The sequence below is a fragment of the Corythoichthys intestinalis genome, chromosome 11, assembly GCF_030265065.1.
Source record: "Corythoichthys intestinalis isolate RoL2023-P3 chromosome 11, ASM3026506v1, whole genome shotgun sequence".
Classification (NCBI taxonomy): Eukaryota; Metazoa; Chordata; class Actinopteri; order Syngnathiformes; family Syngnathidae; genus Corythoichthys; species Corythoichthys intestinalis.
In genome coordinates this window covers 17,866,991-17,891,335 of record NC_080405.1, presented here as the reverse complement: position 1 = coordinate 17,891,335, position 24,345 = coordinate 17,866,991, and the positions used below count along the sequence as shown (strand labels likewise).

The window sequence follows — 24,345 nt, the reverse complement described above, 5'->3', positions numbered from 1 at the left end:
ATTTAAAATACTCCTAAATCGGCAAAATTTTGATTTGAATCTATCTTTAAATGATGAAACAGTTTTAAAACTTTCACATATCAAAAGTAGACAGAAGGGAACTAATGCAAAAACGGGAGCAATTTTAACAACTTTAACTGTTGATTCACAACATTAAATGACTTTCAAACATACAGTAGCAAAGGGCATTATGTTGTTGTTGTTGTTGTTGGTTTTTTTTAATTAAAAAAAAAACATGAAAGGTAACACCAGTTACTTTTCCAAGTAACTAATTACTCTTACATTCAGGTAACTGAGTTACTAACTCAATTACTTTTTGGGAAAAGTAATTTGTAACTGTAATTAATTACTTTTTAAAAGTAAGATTAACAACACTCGTCATAAAGATGTAGTCTGCAGAATGAAAAGTGACGAAAGCGGAGATTATTCTACCAATTTGTTGCCGAACACAATTTGCCTGCAGCTATTGCTGATCACTTCTCAGAATTAGCAAAATAAATGTTCCCTGACTCAAAGATTGCATCGGTAAGTTAATTTTATTAATTGACCTTTTCAATTTATAATTGGACACTAATGAACTACCTTCAAGTCAAACTGAATTGCGAGCTGCAGTGCCATGAAGTGCAGCTATCAAAAGACATGATAGAAATTGCCAAAAGTGCTACATACAATTATAACAAAAGTCACTGTTAAATTTTAGTAATCATGATGTAGCTGTAGATATTGATTGTTCTTTGATTGAACCAAGTTATATGTGAAAACATTACCAATAAATTCATATTATTTTAAAAACTTGAGTTTTATTGTTTCATATTGCACGCTATATTGTAAGATGAGTCATTAATTTGCAAGGGCATATGACACCATTTGTAAGATTGCCAACGGCCTCGGGTTGACAGGTATGCAGTAATTCTTGTTTGTAACATGATTCGGTTAAAAGGCAGGAGGACCCAGCAGAATGAAAAGGCTTCCACACGTCACCAAACCACTTCCTCTTTCAAAACCATGTGCTATTGGCGGAGGTCTCAAGATCTCCACGCGTGTGCGTGTCTGAGAGAGGGAGAGAATGAAAGAGAGAATTGGCTAAATGAGGGCAAAGTGATGGGTTGACCTCTTGAGAGCATCTCAACTGAACTCCAGGACGGAGAGGTAGGAGGGGGAGAGGGACAACATGGAGGGCAAAAAAGTTCTTCATTTTGTGCCGACCGGTAAGTTTAAAAATAATAATAAATTGTGCTAGTGTGTACCAAATTTTCTCATGAGCAACATTTTATCACATTGAATGGTGACCTCCGTTGTCTGCATGGATTGATTTATTAAAAAAAAAAAAAAAAAAAAAAAAAGACTTTTGTTTTGCTTAGTTTTATTCATTCTTCCTGTTAGAGCTCATGTGGTACAATAAGCAGCATACTTGTCAATATTTACATACAAGCAATAAAAATGTTCACGTTAGGCAGCCAAATAAATTTGCTTAGTCAAATGAGTTTTCTGCAAGATTTTCTCCCTCAACCATTTTGGACGCAACAAACGGGTTAAACTGCAAACTGAGGTCACGGATTAGGAAGATTAGGAAGAAGAAAAATGTCACATGTTAAATCAGGCAAAGCTATTGATTCCAACTGATATGTTTTGTTCCATTTTGGTTGTTGTATCATTTCAGAAGTCATTGTTATAACATGATTTCAAAAGATATACTCTACTGTCTTCGTATAGAATTTATGGTTGAGATTATTGTTGGTCCACTGGCTACATCCACTGTGCCAGATGAGCAAACATCAGGTGGTTTTAAATTGCAATACTTTGAGTTGTTGAAGTGGACTGAGCTGTAAGGCTTTCCTTCCTGCTATTTGCTTTATTTCACTTGTGAACATGTACATTGGGACTTCAAGTGCAAACACAGTTCACGCTGCGATCGCTGGCCCGAGTGATCTCAAACTGAACATGACCCTGATAAATTCGGCTGAGTAACAGGAGTTTCATAATCAAAGCACAAATGTGTACAACTAGCTTTTAGAGACACTACAAGGGCTCTTTTTTTCTCTGTGTTTCCAATTGCTCAAGGACATCCTCTTCCTGATAGTAGCAGAGCAATGAAGATGAAAACAACATTCACCACAGTTAGCTCTCAGTATATCTATTGAGGATTTGTTTTAATGTCACGGGGTGATTGCAGTCAAAACATTCTACATTGCTTGCATGTTACCACTTAGCTAATGTATTGCAGAATGTTTATAACATCATACAGTGGGGCAAATAAGTATTTAGTCAACCACTAATTGTGCAAGTTCTCCCACTTGAAAATATTAGAGAGGCCTGTAATTGTCAACATGGGTAACCCTGACACCATGAGAGACAGAATGTGGAAAAAAAACACAACATAACATTGTTTGATTTTTAAAGAATTTATTTGTAAATCATGGTGGAAAATAAGTATTTGGTCAGTACCAAAAGTTCATATCAATACTTTGTTATGTACCCTTTGTTGTAACGGAGGCCAAACGTTTTCTGTAACTCTTCACAAGCTTTTCAAACACTGGTACTGGTATTTTGGCCCATTCCTCCATACAGATCTCCTCTAGAGGAGTGATGTTTTGGGGCTGCCGTTGGGCAACACGGACTTTTAACTACCTCCATAGATTTTCTATGGGGTTGAGATCTGGAGACTGGCCAGGCCACTCCAGGACCTTGAAATGCTTCTTGCGAAGCCACTCCTTTGTTGCCCTGGCTGTGTGTTTGGGATCATTGTCATGCTGAAAGACCCAGCAACGTCTTATCTTCAATGCCCTTGCTGATGGAAGGAGATTTTCACTTAAAATCTCTCGATTTGTACGCCCCATTCATTCTTTTCTTTACACAGATCAGTCGTCCTGGCCCCTTTGCAGAATAACAGCCCCAAAGCATGATGTTTTCACCCCCATGCTTCACTGTGGGTATGGTGTTCTTCGGATACAATTGAGTATTCTTTCTCCTTCAAACACGAGAACCTGTGTTTCTACCAAAAAGTTCTATTTTGGTTTCATCTGACCATAACACATTCTCCCAGTCCTCTTCTGGATCATCCAAATGCTCTCTAGCGAACCGCAGACGGGCCTGGACGTGTACTTGCTTCAGCAGGGGGACACGTCTGCCAGTGCAGGATTTGAGTCCTTGGCGGCGCATTGTGTTACTGATAGTAGCCTTTGTTACTGTGGTCCAAGTTCTCTGTAGGTCATTCACTAGGTCCCCCTAGGTGTCCTTCGACAGCTCTTTGGTCTTGGCCATAGTGGAGTTTGGAATGTGACTGACTCAGATTTTGGACAGGTGTCTTTTATACCGATAATCAGATAAAACAGGTGCCATTAAGACAGGTAACAAATGGAGCTTCGTTAGACCGCGTTAGACCTCGTTAGAAGAAGTTAGACCTCTTTGACAGCCAGAAATCTTGCTTGTTTGTAGGTGACCAAATACTCATTTTCCACTCTAATTTGGAAATAAATTCTTTAAAAATCAAACAATGTGATTTTCTGTTTTTTTCCCCCACATTCTGTCTCTCATGGTTGAGGTTTACCCATGTTGACAATTACAGGCCTCTCTAATCTTTTCAAGTAGGAGAACCTGCACAATTGGTGGCTGACTAAACTTATTTGACTTATTTGCCCCACTGTATGTTGCCTTATATCATATTATGCCACTGTCAGTGGCTATTGATGCAATTGCAACTTTGTTCACAATTTGCCATCATCATGTTATGCCTACAAGTTACAGTCTTCCCCCACAAAAAATCTTCCCTCAGGTGTTTGTGTTTTATGTTATTTGGGTTTTATTTAATAATGCACGGCAAAACAGCCGGCAGGCAGCGGGGTGTGACTGAGAACCGGCGGGGAGTCTGGGAGGCAAGCGGTGCATCGAGCAGTGGTGGCCGACACCAGATGCATCACAGTTAGCTACAGATCCTCCACGGGCCTACTTCATTTCAACAGAGGCAGCTTCTGCCAGGGTTCAATCAAAGATGCTTGGCCGCAAAGCAGTTATTATTCTTTACGAGTTATTATTCTTCGTTAAATGCATGTTTACTAACCACTATATCACACAATTAGCAAGCAAAATATGCCCATAAACCTAGTGTTACAAAGAGAAAATGTGACTTTTTTCAGCAAACAATCGACCATAAATCCCTCTAAACAACCTGCAGTCCAAGATTGCAGGGACCATTGCAATGCTTAAGTTAAAAAGCATTTTTTGTAGTTTGTCCTTGTGAACTATGAGCTAAAAATATGAATACCCATGCCAAGAACCTTTACCTTCACGGCATAACACTCAAAAGGTCTAGCAGGCAACCTGTGCGGTACAAATAGCTTACTGCCTGAGCTGTGAGCCCCCCGCCCCTGGCATCTCTTGTGAGAGGAGAAAGAGTCCTTGAGAATGTTCTGTGCTAATCTGCTAAAAGACCGAGTCTGGCTCAGGAGACTTCAGAGCCAAACAGATCATCTTTATAGAAACAAAACAACGGCTTATAAAAACACTGGGCACAGCTGTTCCCTGGTTTTCATTGTAACGGAGAGTGGAAAATGTGTTTTCAACTTCTCACGCATGCTATTGCTATCCTCCACATCATCTTGTCTGGCTTTATTGCAATCCCAGTTTAAAAAACAGTGGCGGACTGTGAGGACTACAACTGAGCCTTTACCGTTAAAAAAAAAAAAAAAAAAACATTGTCATAGAAAAAAGAAAAAGAAAAAAGTATAGACCAGAGTAGAGTAAAGACACGGTTCTTGCCTAATAAATATCCGAGTATAGACCAGAGTAGAGCAGAGACATGTTTCTTTCCTAATAGATATCCAATGTGAACGGTTGATTTTCCCATCACTTATCAAACCAACACATCCTTGAGTTACATCACTTTGGGAGAGGGTAATCTTGGGTCTAATCAGTCAAGAAAACTTTGTTCCAAAACATTTGTAGATCTGTATACTTCCTTGTTAAATCTAATCTGGCTAAACCTTTCTTTTTGATGACAAATGACTTGCATTTTGTGGTATAGCTGGTACATCTTTCTCTCTTAATATTCTTCGAATAATGGATGTGACACATTCATCCCTGCCCTCTGGATGCTAAGTCTCTGATTGTTGTCTTTGAATGTTTCTTCACAGCTCTCAAAATTTTTTTTTCATAAATTGCTGTTGATATCCTTGGTCAACCTGTTCATTGTTTGGTGTTAAATCCACCGGTAGTTTAAAAAAAAAAAAAAAATTCTAAGGACATTCAGAAGTGTTGTAATGTACAAACCAATGTTTGTGCGAAAGAGCTAATAGCACTGATCGATTTTCCGTCTTCTATCTGTTTAAAAATTGTTTGCTTTTCTCCCGGAGACAGCGCTCTGATCTTCATGTTTGCTTAACAGCATATGTAGTCTTCACGGGCAAGGCAAAGCAAATTTATTTGTATAGCAAAATTCAACACATGCAATGTGCTAAACACATGTACACCCACCCCTGTACACACATTAAAATCGGCAAGAAACAATTAGAACAAAAACAATCAATCAAGAAGTAGAAATCTTATTATTCTTTTCCTTTTTCCTTCAGGGGTCACCACAGCGAATCAGTTGACTCTATCGAACCCTGTCCTCTGCATCCTCTGAAAAACACAAGTAAAAGAATACAGGGGTATGAAAAAGTATCTGAACCTTTTGGAATTTCTCACATTTCATAACACACAGATGAAAAAACAGTGTCCGCTTTAACTAAAACCACCCAAACATTTATAGCTTTTTATATTTTAATGGGGATAGTGTGCAAACAATGACAGAAGGGGGAAACATAAGTAAGTGTACCATCACATACAGTGCTGCTCAAAAGTTTGTGAACCCCCTCAACATTTTGGAATTTTCTATTATTTCAACCTGATTTCCTAATCAATCAATTCAGTAGTTTTTTTTTGTTTTTTTTTAACAGTTGTGTTGTCGAGACTAAATTAAAAAGAGTTTTCATCAACTGATGTAGGTGCAAAATTGAACTGTTTGGTCACAACCAAAACCGCCATGTCTGGCGAAAAGTCAACACTGCATACCACCAAAAGAACCTTCTCCCAACAGTGAAGCATGGAGGTGGGAATGTCAAGATCTGGGCTTGCTTTTCATCCTCAGGACCTGGACAACTCCACATAGTCCAGGGAATCATGAATTCTGAGGAATATTGTCAAATCCTAGAACATAACCTGACGCCATCTGTTTTGAAGTTAAAGCTTGGCAGAAGGTGGATCATGCAACATGATAATGATCCAAAGCATTCCAGCAATACAACCAAGGAATGGCTGAAAAAGAAGAAGATTTGTGTTCTGGACTGGCCCAGTCAAAGTCCTGACCTAAATCCCATTGAAATGCTGTGGCGGGACCTGAAGCGAGCAGTTCATGCCAGACGCCCATCAAACCTCTCTCAACTGACTGCGTTCTGCAAGGAAGAATGGGCAAAAATCCCCCAAAGTAGATGTGAGAGGCTGATTAGTCACTACAGAAACCGTTTGGTTGAGGTAATCTCTGCAAAAGGAGGCGCAATATCCTATTAACTGAAGGGGTTCACATACTTTTGCACACATGATATCTGAGTTTTTCTTAAATCAACCACTTTTGTTAAATAAAGAATGACAATATAACTATTTCTTTTGTTTCAGTCCATTATTTGGAATGTCAGTATTGTGGATTTGGGTATAACTTAACATTTAATAAGGTTATTTTAGTTTTTTTTTACAAAAAATCTGACCATCGCTGTGGGGTTCACAAACTTTCGAGCAGCACTGTATAATATTTGGCCCCACCTTTGGCAGCAATAACTTCAGCCGGATGCTTCCTGTAGCTGCAGATCAGTCTGGCACATCGATCAGGACTAATCCTGGCCCATTCTTCTCGACAAAATTGCTGTATTTCAGTCGGATTCCTGGGATGTTTTCATGAATCACTGTCTTTAAGTCATGCCTCAGCATCTCAATGGGGTTCAAGTCTGGACTTGGCCACTCCACAACGTGTATTTTGTTCTTCTGAAACAATTCTGAAGTTGATTTTCTTCTGTCTTTTGGATCATTGTCTTGTTGCAGCATCCATCCTCTTTTTAGCTTCATCTGTCTGACAGACAACCTCAGGTTTTCCAGCAAAATATCCTGATAAACTTTTGAATTAATTCTTCCATCAATGATCTCAAGTTGTCTTTGGATCATTGTCTTGTTGCAGCATCCATCCTCTTTTTAGCTTCATCTGTCTGACAGACAACCTCAGGTTTTCCAGCAAAATATCCTGATAAACTTTTGAATTCATTCTTCCATCAATGATCTCAAGTTGTTCAGGCCCCGAGGCAGCAAAACCAGCCCTAAGTCAACATGCTCCGTCCACCATGCTTCACGGTGGGGATGAGATGTTGATGTTGGTGAGCTGTTCCATTGTTTCTCCACACATTACGTTGTGTGTTACTCCCAAACAATTCAACTTTGGTTTCATAAGTCCACAAAATATTTCGCCAAAACCTCTGTGGAGTGTCCAAGTGCCTTTTTGCGAACATTAAACAAGCAACAATGTTTTTTTAGACAGCAGTGGCTTCCTCCATTTAGTCTTCCCATAAACAGCATTCTTAGCCATAGTTTTACATATAGTTGATGTGTGCACATAGATATTCGACTGTTCAAGTTATTTCTGTAAGTCTTGAGCTGACACTCTAGGGTCCTTTTTTACATTTCTGAGTATTTTGCACTGAACTCTTGGGATCACCTTTGGTGGACAGCCACGCCTTGGGAGAGAAGCAACAGTGCCAAACTCTCTCCATTTGTACACAACTTCTCTGACGGTCGATTGATGAACATTCAGACCTTTAGAGATTGTTTTGTATCCTTTCCTATCTTTATACAAATCAACAATCCTTGACCGCAGATCTTCTTCAGGCAGCTCTTTTGACTGAGCCATGATGGACATCAGACAATACTTCTCATCAAGACATTTCTTAGCAGGTGTGTGTTTTATGGTGGACAGAGCAGCTTTAAACCACTCATCAGTGATTGGGCGCACACCTGACTTAAATTGTTTGGCAAAAATTGGTTTAAATTGCTCTTTAGGTCTCCTTAGGCAGAGTTCACTTACTTACCCCCCCCGCCCCCCTTCTGTCATTGTTTGCATGCTATCCTCATTAAAATGTGAAAACCTATAAATGTTTGGGTGGTTTTAGTTAAAGCAGACACTGTATTTTCATCTGTGTGATTTTGACAAAGATCCGATCATATTTGATAGTGATTTTACACAGAAATATGAGAAATTCCAAAAGGTTCAGATACTTTTTCGTACCTCTGTATATGAAAGTCATATTAAAATCAGTGAGACACAGTTAAAAACAATAACAGGACAATTTATACATGGCAAAACGGTAAGGGCAGTTGATTTTTTTAACAACCTGTAAATCTGCCATTGCAATAATCTGATCTATTAAAAATTAATACAGAGTTGGTTTTTCTCATGTCTTATTTAGACAGAAGCCCCGTAATTCTGGCTTGTGACAATAGGCAGAATTATTGATGAACTTTGGATGGCTGTTGAAGCTGCTATCTGAGTCTGAAATTACAGATTTCTGGCTTGAGTTGTACCGTAATGACATTGAGCCGGTGTGAACTATATTTTACCATTATTTTCTGGGCCAAAAGTGATCATCTCTGCCTTTCCTTCATTTACACATGAAATTTAAAGCAAAAAATAAACACTACTACATCTAATGTTTAGTCAATCAATCTACAAGGAAACGGCTTAGCAATTATAAACAGGCATCAGTTGAGTGTCCCAATAATTTTGCTTCTTTGAAAAGTGGACGTTTCCAAACAGAAGGTGCCCTGTACTGTGTTTTTAAAGTATATGTTAACTCAATACCAATAAATAAAAGATGGAGTCTTCCTCCTCGTCTTTTGTTTTGTATTCATCAATAAGCCGGAAAAAAATATATGGAAATATAGGACTTGATCCAGCCTTTCTAGTACTTTTGGAAGGTATAATTTGGGCAGGTGGCTCTGGGCAGATGTACCTAATGAAGTCCTGTCACATTCGCCACAGAGACATTAGTGACCTCCAGTGTATTACGTGTGAACTACAAAGCTGGTTAACTAAACTGAGGTATAGACAATAAATGGGTGGAAAGTTGGAAGCTCGTATATACTGTTTATAAACTTATATATGAATGACATGTATATTGTATGTTATTATCACGCGTGATAAACTTATCAAAGTGGCATTTTCCCATGGGTGAGGATTACATGACTTCATTCAGAGCAGTTTTAGGATAGAAATACAAACAAAAACCCACGCACACTTCAAGTGACAATATTTAAGAGGAAGTTTATTATAATCTTACTTCATAAAGAAATATGATGATGTTGAGCAATTTTTGGTTCAGTAATTTATTTGTTTAGTCAGACAATAAAAACCACAGTTCTCAATAAATAATGGTTTACATTACATCGATATTTTTTATGTTCTGCAGAGGCCCCACACACCGGAAGCTCCAAGAATGGATATGTATTCCAGGAAATGGGTTTGTATTTTTCTATAAATTTATTCTGATTTCTTTAAATTCCGCGTTGCCCTCTTGTTATCTGTGTCTGATCCACAAACAATTGCTTAGAACACATTGTTCCAAGTGATCCTCATAGATATCAAATATTAAAAAAAAAAATGGACCTTTGTGACATTTTATATTCCACTACATAATAGTTCTATCTAGGGCTGCATCTATCGATTATTTTAGTAGTCGATTAATCGATGAACTAGTTAGTTCGAATAATCGAGTAACCGGATAAGGAACATGGAACATTAAAATACCTGAGCTGAGCCTCAAACGGTATAAAAAAACAAAAAAAAAATAAAGAGGATCTATGTACTAAAAAAGAACAATTGGCTAACTTACATAGCAAAAGTCTGCTAGCTTAAATGCTATAAAATGCTAACTTTTTTTTACAATGTTCTTGACAAATGGTTCAGACACATATTCCCACAAAAAACGGCTCTATATATATATATATATATATATATATATATATATATATATATATATATATATATATATATATATATATATATATATATATATATATATATATATATATATATATATATATATATATATAAACTAATTTACGAATGCATTAAAAAACATGAGTTCGAACAAAAACTTAGCTTACGTTGGTCTTAACAGGGAGCAGTTGGATTCAGCCATGTGAAATGAGGCAGACCAGAGGGCAGTGTATCCCGCTTAATCAATAAAACGAAATGCAAACACTGTCAAAATAGACCACTAGAACGACACTTTAATTAAACGAATATTCGAAGCAACAGAATTTAATTTGAATATTTTTTTCTAAACGAATACTCAAGTTAATCGATTAATCGTTGCAGCACTGGTACTAACAGTGTGAAGATGTCTACAGTAATAGGGCACAGTAACATTGGTATTGTTGACAAGATGCCAAGGTTTAAAACAAAGTTTGGCAAACTGTAGGCACACTCATTTTCCCTTATATAACCTAACCTGAAGCCCAACATAAAGGAACTGATTCTTTCACAGAAGGCCAACTAATTAAATAAATATCAGTTTCTTTGTGTAAATTATTTATTGTTGTGCTATATCAACTTAAAAGTAGCCCAACAACTTGATGTATCAGCAGAGCTGCGGGAAGGAGAACAAGAGAGTTATGGGAATAACGCAACCATCCAATACAAGGACGCTGCCTATGACAATGACAGTCAAATCAACATATCAGGTGAGTGCGGTATGTGGTGGCGAAATAGTCGCATTGATTTTTTGTGCAGTATTATTAAAGAAATTCCAAGATACAAATTATGTTCTAAAATGTGTATGGCTCAACATCTCACGGATTACATATGTACACACCTCTGTTAAGCTTTGACTTTTTGAGATGCTGATGCCACAGTACTGAGGCAGTGATGTCAAACACAATGTGTGATGAGAGCCATAAAACCAGAAGTGCAACTTAATTCTGACAAAGGGAATGGTCTGGTTGTTTAGATGAAATTTTACTCATTGTCTGCCATTGATGGTGATAGATGTCCAATCCATTTTTAAGTGGAGGGCTGAAAGAATTACTGCCAGCCATCTCAGTCAAAATGGATTGGACATCAATCACTGTGAATGACCAATGCCCCATGCACTGCCAATATCCTATATTAGACTATATGGCCTGGGAACACCTGCAATATTTAACAGTGTGTGTACCTCTAATATACAATACTCAGACTATATTTAACGGACCGTGCGTGTCTAATTTACAATATCTAGACCATAAGGTCTTTTCGACTCTAATGTACAACATTTAATGGTCTGTGTTTGTATATGTAAAATGAATATGCAAAGGAGCTGCCATAAAATAATTGACTGGATTTCAATTTTATTTTTGCAAGTTCTGCACTCTTATGTTGTGTTCCTGTTCCAAAATGTATGAAAAAGGATTTTGGAAGTTTAAATTTCAAGCAAGGTTTCAGATTAAGTGGTTATGTGTTATGTAATATTGTGTTGTGCTTTTTCTATTATCCCAGAAGCAGAAGCTCCAGGTGTCGGCCTTTTAAATACAATAAGAAAGGTAATAACCAACCCCCTCGCCATCACCGCATAACATATTACAAAAGGGCCACGATGAGTTTAAAAGCACAAGTAAATTAAACTGGAAAATGTTCAGAAAAGTTCTAGGACTGCTGTCACAAGAGATGAATTTAAAATTCAAGTTTATCCTCCAAAGTAATCCTTCCTGGAATCTTAACATTTTCCCCGCCTTCTCTGGCATGCCATCATGTAGAGGTGCTTCCCCTTGCTTGTTCCTTTCGTCAAAAACATGATGCTTGAATATAAATTTCATAATCTTCAGAGCTCCCTCTGTGATACTTGCTTCATGAGGTGGCAAGTGCATTTCGCATCATAGCACACTTGTGGGTTACCACATTTCCACAGTTACGCACGACATAAAAACTTTTTCTTTCAAAAACAGACCTTAAAAAATGAAGACTTTCAAACATAAAGAGGCAAATGTGACAAAAGTTTAAATACGTTTTCATGAATACTAAGTCAACATGAAGTCCAGTCTTTACTAAGCTTTCGCCAAACACCTTCGCCAACCACGTTCCAAGTTCCGAAACTGTTTAGTCATGTGATTTGAGTCCCTCCGATCCCTCTCGTAGTATGTGAAGCCGATGGACTTTTGTGAGGAGGTCCGTGCCTACAGAGACGTGGATGCATTCCTAGCGCAGGCAAGAATCCTTCTGGACGAGGGAGCGTCCACTCTGGATGGCGTCTTGAGGCAGATGCTGAACAGCATGGTGGAGGATGGCCACGCTGGCTATGATGTGAACCAGGTCATAGACTCGCTGTTCACAGATGGAGGAGGGAAGGAGATGGACGGTGAGAACCTGAAGTATGAAATGAGACGAGTTATTTGGAATTGTACCATTTTTGACACGTTTTGTTTGTATACCACCAGTTCACCTGCTGTCAGAAACCCTTCAAGGAGTGACTGTGACAACCACCGGCATTCATTACCAACAGTCGTGGCTTTGCATTCTGTGAGTTCGAGTCTGAAATATTGTCTTATAGCATTAACTGTTTCTTTCAATGTGTGCTTTATGGTCTACACAAAAGGTGTTCCGCTGCAAAATTATCATTAAGCTATAATAAACGCAATAGGGCATATTTACTAGGATTTCTTAAGAGATTATGCATGCAGTCAGCAACAGGTGCAAATGTGGTGTACAGCACAATACATAAAGGAAGGTTATGCACTTTAGGTATTGTTCATAGTTTGGAAGAGCACCAGAAGCATAAAATAAAATTGGATTAAAAGGAACTGGAAGGGGTTGGTGGAAGAAGTAAGCGAATATCACAGTATGAAAGTTAAAAAAAAAGGAATCACAGCAACTGCATAAAAACCCATTTTATTTTTACCGCAAGCTACCTGTAAACTTGTTTAAAACTTGGTACAATACACCCCAAAAACTACTCTGGCTGAGTCCAGCACCAATAACTTGTGGTGGTGCTCTGAAAAGGCCCGAATGCAGCATTATAGTCAAAGGTGATATAGCATGACTCCTTCGTGTGTGGTAAGTCAGCTCTGCAGTTTATTCAGAGGCTTCCAAATTCATTTGCTCACTAGAGCAGGCAGTATATCACAGTACTTTTATCAAACAGTATTAAAACTTTTAGAGCATATTTGATGTCTGTTTACCTCCAATGTACAATGATAACTGTTTTATAATGAAACATATCATAATGCGCTTTACAAGAAAGTATCACAGTTCGAGAATATGGTCTGTACACCTGGAATTTAGAGTATCATATTCACATCGAATTTATTAGAATTAACATAAAATTGTGGTGAAGAAGGAGCTGAGCCATAGGGCGAAGCTCTCGATTTGCCGGTCGATCTACGTTCCTACCCTCACCTATGGTCACGAGCTGTGGGTCGTGACCGAAAGAACAAGATCCCGGATACAAGCGGCCGAAATGAGTTTCCTCCGCAGGGTGTCCGGGCTCTCCCTTGGAGATAGGGTGAGAAGCTCGGTCATCCGGGAGGGGCTTGGTGTCGAGCCGCTACTCCGCCGCATTGAGAGGAGCCAGTTGAGGTGGCTCGGGCATCTGGTTCGAATGCCTCCTGGACGCCTCCCTGGAGAGGTGTTCCGGGCATGTCCCACCGGCGGGAGGCCCCGGGGTCGACCCAGGACACGCTGGAGAGACTATGTCGCTCGGCTGGCCTGGGAACGCCTTGGAATCCCGCCGGAGGAGCTGGCTGAAGTGGCTGCTGGGGAGAGGGAAGTCTGGGCTTCCCTGCTGAAGCTGCTGCCCCCGCGACCCGACCCCGGAATAAGCGGAAGATAATGGATGGATAAAATTGTGTTGCGCATAGAAGGCGCTGAACGTCACACACAGCAAGGGGTGCTCAGGATCTTATTTTGCTGCTTATTTTTGTTTCCCATCCAAAAACAGCCGTTCCATTCCAAATTTGTCATGCTCGCCCATTTTCTCCATACTAGGCGTGCACAATTGCAGTACACACACATGCGGCATAGTTTATATACTACTACTAAGCTACTACAAAGACAGATTTCTACAGTGCTGGCCAAAAATATTGGCACCCCTGCGCTTCTGTCAGTTAATGCTCAATTTCTTCCAGAAAATGACTGCAATTACAAATGCTTTGCTAGTAATATCTTCATTTATTTTGTTTGGAATGAAAAAAACAAAAGAGAATGGGAAAAAAATTAAATCATTATCATTTTACACAAAAATGAGCCGGACAAAAGTATTGGCACCCTCAGCCTAATACTAGGAACCACAACCTTTAGACAAAATAACTGCGAATGACCGCTTCCAGTATCCATTTTTGAGATTCTTACAATGCTCCGCTGGAATTTTAGATCATTCTTCTTCGGCCAACTGCTCCAGGTCTCTGAGATGTGAAGGGTGCCTTCTCCATACTGCAATTTTCAGATCTCTCCACAGGCGTTCTATAGGATTCAGGTCTGGACTCATTGCTGGCCACTTTAGAAGTCTCCAGTGCTTTCTCTCAAACCATTTTCTAGTGATTTTTGGTCTTTGTCCTGCTGGAAGACCCATGACCTCTGAGGGAGACCCAGCTTTCTCATACTGGCCTACATTATGCTGCAAAATTTGTTGGTAGTCTTCAGACTTCATTACGCCATGCACACGGTCAAGCAGTCCAGTGCCAGAGGCAGTTTTGACCGTGGGGACCGTGTTCTTTTCTTTGAATGCCTCGTTTTTTCCCTTTAAACTCTATGTTGATGCCTTTTCCCAAAAAGCTCTAACTTTGTCTCATCTGACCAGAAAACATTCTTCCAAAACATTTTTGGCATTCTCAGGTAAGTTTTGGCAAACTCCAGCCTGGCTTTTATATTTCTATGGGTCAGAAGTGGGGTCTTCCAAGGTATCCTACCATAGAGTCCCTTTTCATTTAGATGCCGACAGATCGTACGGGTTTAAACTATTGTACCCTCAGAATGCAGGACAGGTTGAACTTGTTTGGATGTTAGTCAAGGTTCTGATCCACTATCCACACAATCTTTCCTTGAAATCTCTCGTCAATTTTAGGGAGGTTGGCCACAGTGCCATACACTTATTGATGACACTGCACACGTTCAGGTTCAGGTACTTGGAGATGGACTTGTAGCCTTAAGAATGCCCATGCTTCCTCACAAGTTTGCTTCTCAAGTCCTCAGACTTTTCTTTGGTCTTCTTTCTTTTCTCCATGCTCAATGTGGTACACACAAGGACAGAGGTTGAGTCATCTTTAATCCATTTTAACTGGCCGTGATTTAAGTGTGATTTAGTTATTGCCTCCACCTGTTATGTGACACAGGTAAGTAACAGGTGCTGTTAATTACAAAAATTACAGAAGCAGCATCACATGATTTTTCAAAGGTTGCCAATACTTTTGTCCGGCCCATTTTTTTTAGTTTTGTGTAAAATGATAAAGATTATTTTTTTTCCCATTCTCTTTTGAAGATATTACTATCAAAGCATTTGTAATTGCAATCATTTTCTGGGAGAAATTGAGCATTGTCTGACAGAATTGCAGGGGTGCCAATACTTTTGGCCAGCACTGTATTTCCCCTAAAGTGTGTGTTGGAGTTTTGTTTTGGGAAATAAAAGTGCCAGTGTATTGTAATGCAAATCCCCGCAGCTGGACGGCACACTGACACACACACAACATTTGAAAACTAACAGGTCCAATAAGCATTGGTTTAACACCCACTTTTCGCAACACTCAAATAAATTTCACACGAATATCCAACAGCATTCTGCACGGCAGCAGCTCAACAGCAGCAACAAAAATGATAAAATAATATAATAATATGGCTACAGTGCGAGCTATTTGACGTTCTCCACGGTTTGCAGCTAACTTTTCCTCGCTGGGCACTAATATAAACTCATTATATCATAATCATGTTCATTTTAATTGAATTTTAGAAAATGTTGCTTTTTTTTTTTTTTTTTTTTTTTTTTTTTTTTTTTTTTTAGTAAAACGTCGCTAATTCATTTTTGCACCACGTTAACAATTCCATCCCAATAGCACCTTAACCAACGTGATCTGGTAGCAAGCAAAAAAATGTAAAACTTTTTCAAAATATATATTTAATCCCGAAAGTTAAATAAACTATTGTTTCAATGTTTTATTTATTGATTTTTTTAACAAACAAAAAAAATCTACCAAAACACTTTTTTCTCCCCACCACCAGTGGGTGCTGCGTCACCCTCAGCACCCCACTTCCCGCGCGACTGGCACTGAGTGCCTATGTTTACATGATAACCATGTATGTAATGGTATATGGCTGACTGAAGTAAATAATTTGGACTTTTTAATATCTTTGCTATTTTTTGTCATTCACTTGATACTGTAAGGTACAAAAAATAATCGCCTACTGTCATTATTGTTTAGATGCAATGTGAGTAACCTGCTGAGAGTCCACGTTTGCATTGCACGTCTAGAGAGGCCACAGAACTGGGGAGCCAACTGCTGCGAGGCACGCTACATCATCCTCATACTCGCCCCACCCAGGACGGTAAATATACTACACTAGTGATTCCCAACAACTATGACCGATCACCTGGTGTGTGTAGCAAATAATCTACAGTCCCATGTTATGTCTTTCACAGAAAAGTACCAAATCGGCCATTGAAGTGGGCCGAACATTTGCCACCATGTTCTCAGATATTTCCTTCAGACAGAAGCTTCTGGAACCTAAGACCAAGGAGGAGTTCAAACATGAGCTTGTATGCCAGCGGCAGCAGCTCTCTGCGGTCAAAGAGAAGGCGGAAGTAGACCGAGTGGATAACTCTGACCCCAGGAGAGGCAAAGACCTTAAGGTAAGGGAAATACTAAAGCGAATATATACTTTTAGCGACCAATTCTTTACCGGTGGTTCTCAGACTGATATGATCTCTGAATATCAGGCCATGTCCCTCCTGCAAACCAGTCCCCACCAACAACTTGTAAAGGGACATATATAGGATTCCAGACACTTTATATTACAGTATCTAAACCAGGTCCACTGTCATTGATAAGCCAATATCAGTTGTCCCTCACAGCCCCCTTCAGGTCAAAGCCCTAGGCAGTTGACTAGTTTTCCTTTACTCTTAAGGCCCCCCCAAATGCAAGGGGTCCATAGGCAAATGTTTGAGAACCCCTTGTGTAAAGAAGAAGCATGTTCAAAATAACATTTCGTCTTTAGTGCTTTAATCAGGCATGTCATGAAAACGAAGTGCTAAATGATGTGATTATCATGATTCCAAAATTGACTATTCAGGCCTGGAAAACAGAGGCAGATGGGCTTGAGTAAAGGCTGCCAAGTCCGTCAGGCAGCAGAATGAGTGCAGAGCCGTGTAATGACAAAGTGCTTCGTTATAAGAGTGTATAATTTGTACCTAACACCATAACAGCTCTCCATGGAGAAAGCTTGTATTCAGTAACATTAACACACTGCACTTCTATGCTGTCATCCAAGTCATGAACTTGACATGCTTGCTTAGTCACAACATATATTCACAATTTAGCCACTGCACATTCAGTCTTGCTTCATTTACCTATACTGACACATTCACAACCTCAATCTTTTTTATTTAAATTTTATTTTATTTTAACGTTTTAAAACTAGTCTTTTTATTGTCTGCTAAGTATTTTTACTAAGAATTATAACAGACTTGATTCATCTTTTATTTGGTCTCTGTGGGTTTCATAGTGATTGATGACGTTAGATATGTCATAGTTGTGTTATATTTAAGTTGCACTTTGGCATTTTGTTTTACCCCTTTTTATTAAAACTTGATTCTTCAGAGCTCCATCCATGATCATTGCTCCGAGCTAGCCTCTGTACTCAGCATTATTAGCATACTGGTTGTCATGTGGTTCAAGCCCAAGTCCAATTGAGTTTAATCAATCCGATGTCAAAGTATAGTTTGAAGGTTTGAAGATAGGTTGAAGGTGAAGTGCTTCTCAATCATTTTCTGCCCCCCAAAAGGAGTAAATGTTTCGCCCCCCCCCCAACTTTCTGCCGCGGCAGTAAATAGCATACCGGTAATTTGTCTATAAAATTATTATAAACACACATCTGCATAACATTGTGTCCTTGTTAACATTAAAGAAAAAAAAATATACATTGGTAAGAAAAAGTATCTGAACCTTTTGAAATTTCTCACATTTATGCATAAAATCAACATCGAATCTGATCTTTGTCAAAATCACAGAATAAAAAACAGTGTCTGCTTTAACTAAAACCACCCAAACATTTACAGGTTTTCATATTTTAATGAGGACAGTGTGCAAACAATGACAGAAGGGGGGAAAAATAAGGAAGTGAACCATCACATTTAAAATCTTGTGCGCCCCCCCGGCAGCAACAACTTCAAACAGACGCTTCCTGTGGCTGCAGATCATTCTGGCACATCGATCAGGACTAATCTTGGCCCATTCTTCTCTACAAAACTGTTGTAGTTCAGTCAGATTCATGGGATGTCTGGCATGAATCGCTGTCTTTAGGTCAAGCCACAGCATCTCAATGGAGTTCAAGTCTGGACTTTGACTTGACCACACCAGAATGTGTATTTTGTTCTTCTGAAACAATTCTCAAGTTGATTTGCTTCTGTGTTTTGGATCCTTGTCTTGTTGCAGCATCCATCCTCTTTTTAGCTTCAACTGTCTGACAGACGGCCTCAGGTTTTCCTGCAAAACATTCTGATAAACTTTTGAATTCATTCTTCCATCAATGATCTCAAGTTGTTCAGGCCCCGAGGCAGCAAAACCAGCCCTAAGTCAACATGCTCCGTCCACCATGCTTCATGGTGGGGATGAGATGTTGATGTTGGTGAGCTGTTCCATTTTTCCTCCACACATTACGTTGTGTGTTACACCCAAACAATTCAACTTTGGTTTCATCAGTCCACAAAATATTTTGCCAAAACAACTGTGGAGTGTCCAAGTACCTTTTTGCGAACATTAAACGAGCAACAATGATTTTTTTTTTTAGACAGCAATGGCTTCCTTCGTGGAGTCCTCCCACGAACACCATTCTTCGCCATGGTTTTACAAGTAGTTAATGTGTGCACAGAGATATTGGACTGTCCCAGTGATTTCTGTAAGTCTTTAGCAGACACTCTAGGGCTCTTTTTTTTTAACCTCTCTGAGTATTCTGTGCTAAACTCTTGGCGTCATCTTTGGTGAATGGCCACTCCTTGGGAGAGAAGCAAACTCTCTCCATTCTTAGGCAACTTCTCTGGCTGTCGATTGATGAACATCCAGACTTTTAGAGATGGTTTTGTATCCTTTCCCAGCTTTATGCAAATCAACAATCCTTGATCGCAGGTCTTCAGACAGCTCTTTTGTCTGAGCCATGATGCATATTAGACAATGCTTCTCATTCAAAATTCTTACCAGGTGTGTGTTTTGTAGTGGGCAGGGCAGCTTTAAACCACTCATCAGCGATTGGACACACACCTGACTTACGTTTTTTGGTAAAAATTGGTTTTAATTTGGTCTATAAGTCTCCTTAGGCAGAGGGTTCACTTACTAATTTTCCCCCTTCTGTCATTGTTTACATGCTATCCTCATTAAAATCATGCTATCCTCATTAAAATATGAAAACTTATAAATGTTTGGAGGGTTTTAGTCAAAGCAGACACTGTTTTTACATCTGTGTGATTTTGACAAAGATCAGATCAAATTTGATGGTGATTTTATGCAGAAATGTGAGAAATTCCAAATTTCAGATACTTTTTCATACCAGTGTAGATAGACTTATCATAGTATAACTTTATTAACATTGTTTTTGTTCGTAACAGAAAAGACGCATCAATTTGCCTGAATAAGAAAAATACACTCAAGGCACATTTTTGTGACTACTTAATACTGAAAAATAAAATTCAATGAAAGCAATAAATGATCATAAATTCAAATTGATTAGCAACATTAACTCAGTGCAGAATATGCCAAACAAAAATTAATAAAACAAAAATGTGTGTCATTGGACAGAGGGACAGTTTTTATTTTTGCAGCATGATTGAGACCATGTGTAATGCTGCAGGTAGTATCAGCTCTTCTGCTATGGTACGTTTTTTTTTTTTTTTTTTTTTTTGCACTGAGCAAATTGGTATCCCATCTTGAATGATGCTAAAAGCACCCGCTAGTTTACTGATGTAGCACTCACAAAGCGAGTTGGCAATGTTCGGCATGTTTTCGCTGAAAAAAATTCAAGCGGCTTATCAATGTAATTGGGGTCTAATGTCTTTAAGTGAGCTCTTCATTTATTTTGCTTCACACTGTCTGCTGCCAACATTTTTAGACACAGTATGCATACCGGTCCTTCCTCGTCTCCCACACTATATTCAAAGTTAAGCCAAATATTATATACGCTATGTCATATTTCCTCGTCTTAGCTTTGAGGACACTTCATATATCCTGCTCTTTGCAGTGTGCTCTTGTTTAATGCAAAAACATTGCGCACACTCTGAAATGCGAGCGCCACTGCCACCCACTGAGTGGATGTGCAATTACATGTTATTCTAGTACGGCAAAAAAGTATGTTCCGCGAGGTCACCTTTGCCCCCCACCCCCAGCGCCTCCCGGTGCCCCACTATGTGAGAAGTACTGGTTTAGCCAAAGATGACCCAATTGCTAAAATTAACAACTTAAGTCAAATAACCCATGACCAATTGTACATCAAGAAATAAATGCAAGTTTGAATATGATCATTAAAAAAGTGATGGTTGAGCACAAAAACAACATAAAGATCTGTTTCTATCACTTATTTCTATAGCGCTTCAACTTTTGCATGGACAATATGCAAACATTATTTCGAGTGACTTGACACAATTTTTTCATCCAAGTGTAAAGATTTCTTCAAACCTGGTAAAGGTGTTTACGACGACTTACGGCGTCGCCTGCCACTTTACCCTTCTGACTTCACAGACGGTAACTAACCTTCTATGGGGTCTTTTAAGTTTTGTGCTTCAAAGACTCTCCTGTAAAGGTGATTTCACTTTAATGTTTGTACTGCTCTGCATGAAGGTATAATAGGGAAGGACCGCTCTCTGCTGAAGTACACCACCACAGCTATTTTCCTCTACATCGCAATTCTGCTGCCGGCCATAGCCTTCGGGTCTCTCAACGATGAAAGCACAAGAGGAGAGATTGGTAATGACTTCTTAAAAGCTTCATAGTTGCAAACATCAAATAATGGTATACAGCGCATGTGTTAAAAATGAAGGCCAGGCAATCAATACAGTAAACCTGCTTCATGTTTCTCATGAAATGTTTTTTTTCTTTTTGCAGAATGTCTATATACTGAAATTGAAAATTGTCTTTTAACTGATGTTTTAAGCATCCCCCCCACCAAATCCTTTCTTACTATGAAATTAAGTGTAATTTCAGTTCTTCAAATATTTGACAATGCTACTTCTCATCAAACACTTTGCTTTGATTTAATCAATACATTGATAAAATATGAACAAGACCACGACCATTTTATAGCAGAAGTTGGCCACTAAGTTTAAGAACTTTCACAGATGTCCAGAAGACCATAGTTGGCCAGAGCATTGGAGGTGTGATCTACTCCTTATTTGCCGGTTCTCCACTCGTCATTCCACTGACCACTGCACCACTGGCAATCTTCATAAGTGGTGCGTACTCATACAAATATTCTCCAATAGCTGAAATATCGACTGAGGTGGAAATATGTTAAAAACAAACCCTGTCTTGAAAACTAAGTCAAATGTAAACAGGTTAGGAATATTAAGCAACCGGTATGTAGCTAAAGTTTACGTAGCACCTCATTTGTACATACCAACCCAAGTTGAGTTGTTTTTAGGTTTTAGTCTGAGTCTAAAACTGAAGTCTAACTGTAACTTTGACTACAGTCAAGCCTTCCGACCTCTGGATATTGAACCAACAGAGAGATTCTTTTTTTTCTTTTCTTTTTTTCTTTTTTCCTTAACGCAGCCTGGTTTAATTGTAGTGATCCGGGGCATCTGCGATGACTACGACTTGGACTTCGACAGTTTCTACGCCTGCATCGGCCTGTGGAACAGTTTGTTCCTCATCCTCGGAGGTTTATTCAATGTCAGTCTGCTGATGAAGCTCTTCAAAAGGTGAATTTTCAACACCATTCTTTTCTCACAACTCTGTGGATGCCTCTTCCCAACAGATTTTTGATAAAACTGATGCACTGTTATTATTCACTGTGCGTCTTCTGTACCGACGAGGGTCATGGTTATACAGTTCAGATATTAAAACTCCTCTTTAAAATGTGTGATAAAGCTCAGTAAACCACTTTGTGACCTCTGGCAAGAACTTAGATTTTGAAAAAGAAAAAACAAAAAAGCAAATGTTATGACTTCCATTTTCATGCTGTAATGTTTCATTACACTAGATTGTATTGTTATGTCTGCACACCTCGATATCACCCTGCTATGACTCTTCTTCTTCTAGGTCCACAGAGGAAGTCATTGCATTGTTCATCTCTATTGCATTTGTTGGCGATGCAGTGAAAGGCACAGTTAAAAGTGAGTCCATGAAATGTTTACCTATGGAGATAGATTTGGCATAGCAGGGATGTGGAACTTTAGAGTACAAAGTAAATGTATGAAAAATACATTATACAGAGTTCAATATTATGAGCATTTTAACATTAAAAGCATTTTTTCTAGATCACTTTCTAAGATGAGCAGATATTTTTTTAAAACTTTTATCTCGCTTTAAAATGATCGGTTAAATAAATTTAAATTAAACTGCATTACAATTGTTATGTATCACCATAACAACATTTTCCTCCCATTAATAGTACTACTAATTTTAACTTATTTTAAATTTTGAACATTCTAATCACACAGAAGATTCATTAAAATATGGAAACAACCTTGTTTTAGTATGTCGGAGTTAAAATGCTAAATCCGTTGAAATCCAAAGCAATGGTTTTATTCGTTAAAAAAGAATATTTTTATTATATTGTGTATATACAGGATATACTGTGTGTATATATTTTCCCCAAGTGGAAGCTTCCATGATCCTAATAAATTTAATCATAAAATATATATATATATATATATATATATATATATATATACAGTGCCTTGCAAAAGTATTCGGCCCCCTTGAACCTTGCAACCTTTCGCCACATTTCAGGCTTCAAACATAAAGATATAAAATTTTAATTTTTGTCAAGAATCAACAACAAGTGGGACACAATCATGAAGTGGAACAAAATGTATTGGATAATTTAAACTTTTTTGACAAATAAAAAACTGAAAAGTGGGACGTGCAATATTATTCAGCCCCCTTGCGTTAATACTTTGTAGCGCCACCTTTTGCTCCAATTAGAGCTGCAAGTCGCTTGGGTATGTTTCTATCAGTTTTGCACATCGAGAGACTCGTTTTGCATTGTGGCCAAAAAGTTCAATTTTGGTTTCATCTGACCAGAGCACCTTCTTCCACATGTTTGGTGTGTCTCCCAGGTGGCTTGTGGCAAACTTTAAACGAGACTTTTTATGGATATCTTTGAGAAATGGCTTTCTTCTTGCCACTCTTCCATAAAGGCCAGATTTGTGCAGTGTACGACTGATTGTTGTCCTATGGACAGACTCTCCCACCTCAGCTGTAGATCTCTGCAGTTCATCCAGAGTGATCATGGGCCTCTTGGCTGCATCTCTGATCAGTTTTCTCCTTGTTTGAGAAGAAAGTTTGGAAGGACGGACAGGTCTTGGTAGATTTGCAGTGGTCTGATGCTCCTTCCATTTCAATATGATGGCTTGCACAGTGCTCCTTGAGATGTTTAAAGCTTGGGAAATCTTTTTGTATCCAAATCCGGCTGTTCTGGTGTGTTCCTTGGTTTTCATAATGCTCTCTGCACTTTAAACAGAACCCTGAGACTATCACAGAGCAGGTGCATTTATACGGAGACTTGATTACACACACGTGGATTCTATTTATCATCATCTGTCATTTAGGACAACATTGGATCATTCAGAGATCCTCACTGAACTTCTGGAGTGAGTTTGCTGCACTGAAAGTAAAGGGGCCGAATAATATTGCACGCCCCACTTTTCAGTTTTTTATTTGTTAAAAAAGTTTAAATTATCCAATAAATGTTGTTCCACTTCACGATTGTGTCCCACTTGTTGTTGATTCTTGACAAAAAAATTAAATTTCATATCTTTATGTTTGAAGCCTGAAATGTGGCGAAAGGTTGCAAGATTCAAGGGGGCCGAATACTTTTGCAAGGCACTGTGTATATATATATATATATATATATATATATATATATATATATATATATATATATATATA

The 24,345-nt window shown here is 38.7% G+C and overlaps 1 protein-coding gene across 4 annotated transcripts in view; it reads left to right on the top strand.

Moving 5' to 3' along the window:
* LOC130924416 (solute carrier family 4 member 11-like) overlaps positions 1-24,345 on the top strand; it is a 47,095-nt gene that overhangs the window by 10,762 nt on the left and 11,988 nt on the right. The window contains exons 1-13 of one of the 4 annotated variants that reach the window (XM_057850971.1): positions 999-1,208; positions 9,480-9,530; positions 10,660-10,755; positions 11,549-11,592; positions 12,185-12,404; positions 12,484-12,565; positions 16,453-16,576; positions 16,671-16,880; positions 20,892-20,976; positions 21,073-21,198; positions 21,570-21,683; positions 22,019-22,151; positions 22,492-22,565. In XM_057850971.1, the coding sequence (XP_057706954.1) occupies positions 1,172-1,208; positions 9,480-9,530; positions 10,660-10,755; positions 11,549-11,592; positions 12,185-12,404; positions 12,484-12,565; positions 16,453-16,576; positions 16,671-16,880; positions 20,892-20,976; positions 21,073-21,198; positions 21,570-21,683; positions 22,019-22,151; positions 22,492-22,565 (1,396 nt within the window). In that variant the 5' untranslated portion in view covers positions 999-1,171. Of the gene's footprint in view, positions 1-998; positions 1,209-9,479; positions 9,531-10,656; positions 10,756-11,548; positions 11,593-12,184; positions 12,405-12,483; positions 12,566-16,452; positions 16,577-16,670; positions 16,881-20,891; positions 20,977-21,072; positions 21,199-21,569; positions 21,684-22,018; positions 22,152-22,491; positions 22,566-24,345 lie in introns of those variants that run through there. The other 3 variants (XM_057850970.1, XM_057850969.1, XM_057850968.1) reach the window with 3 other exon arrangements.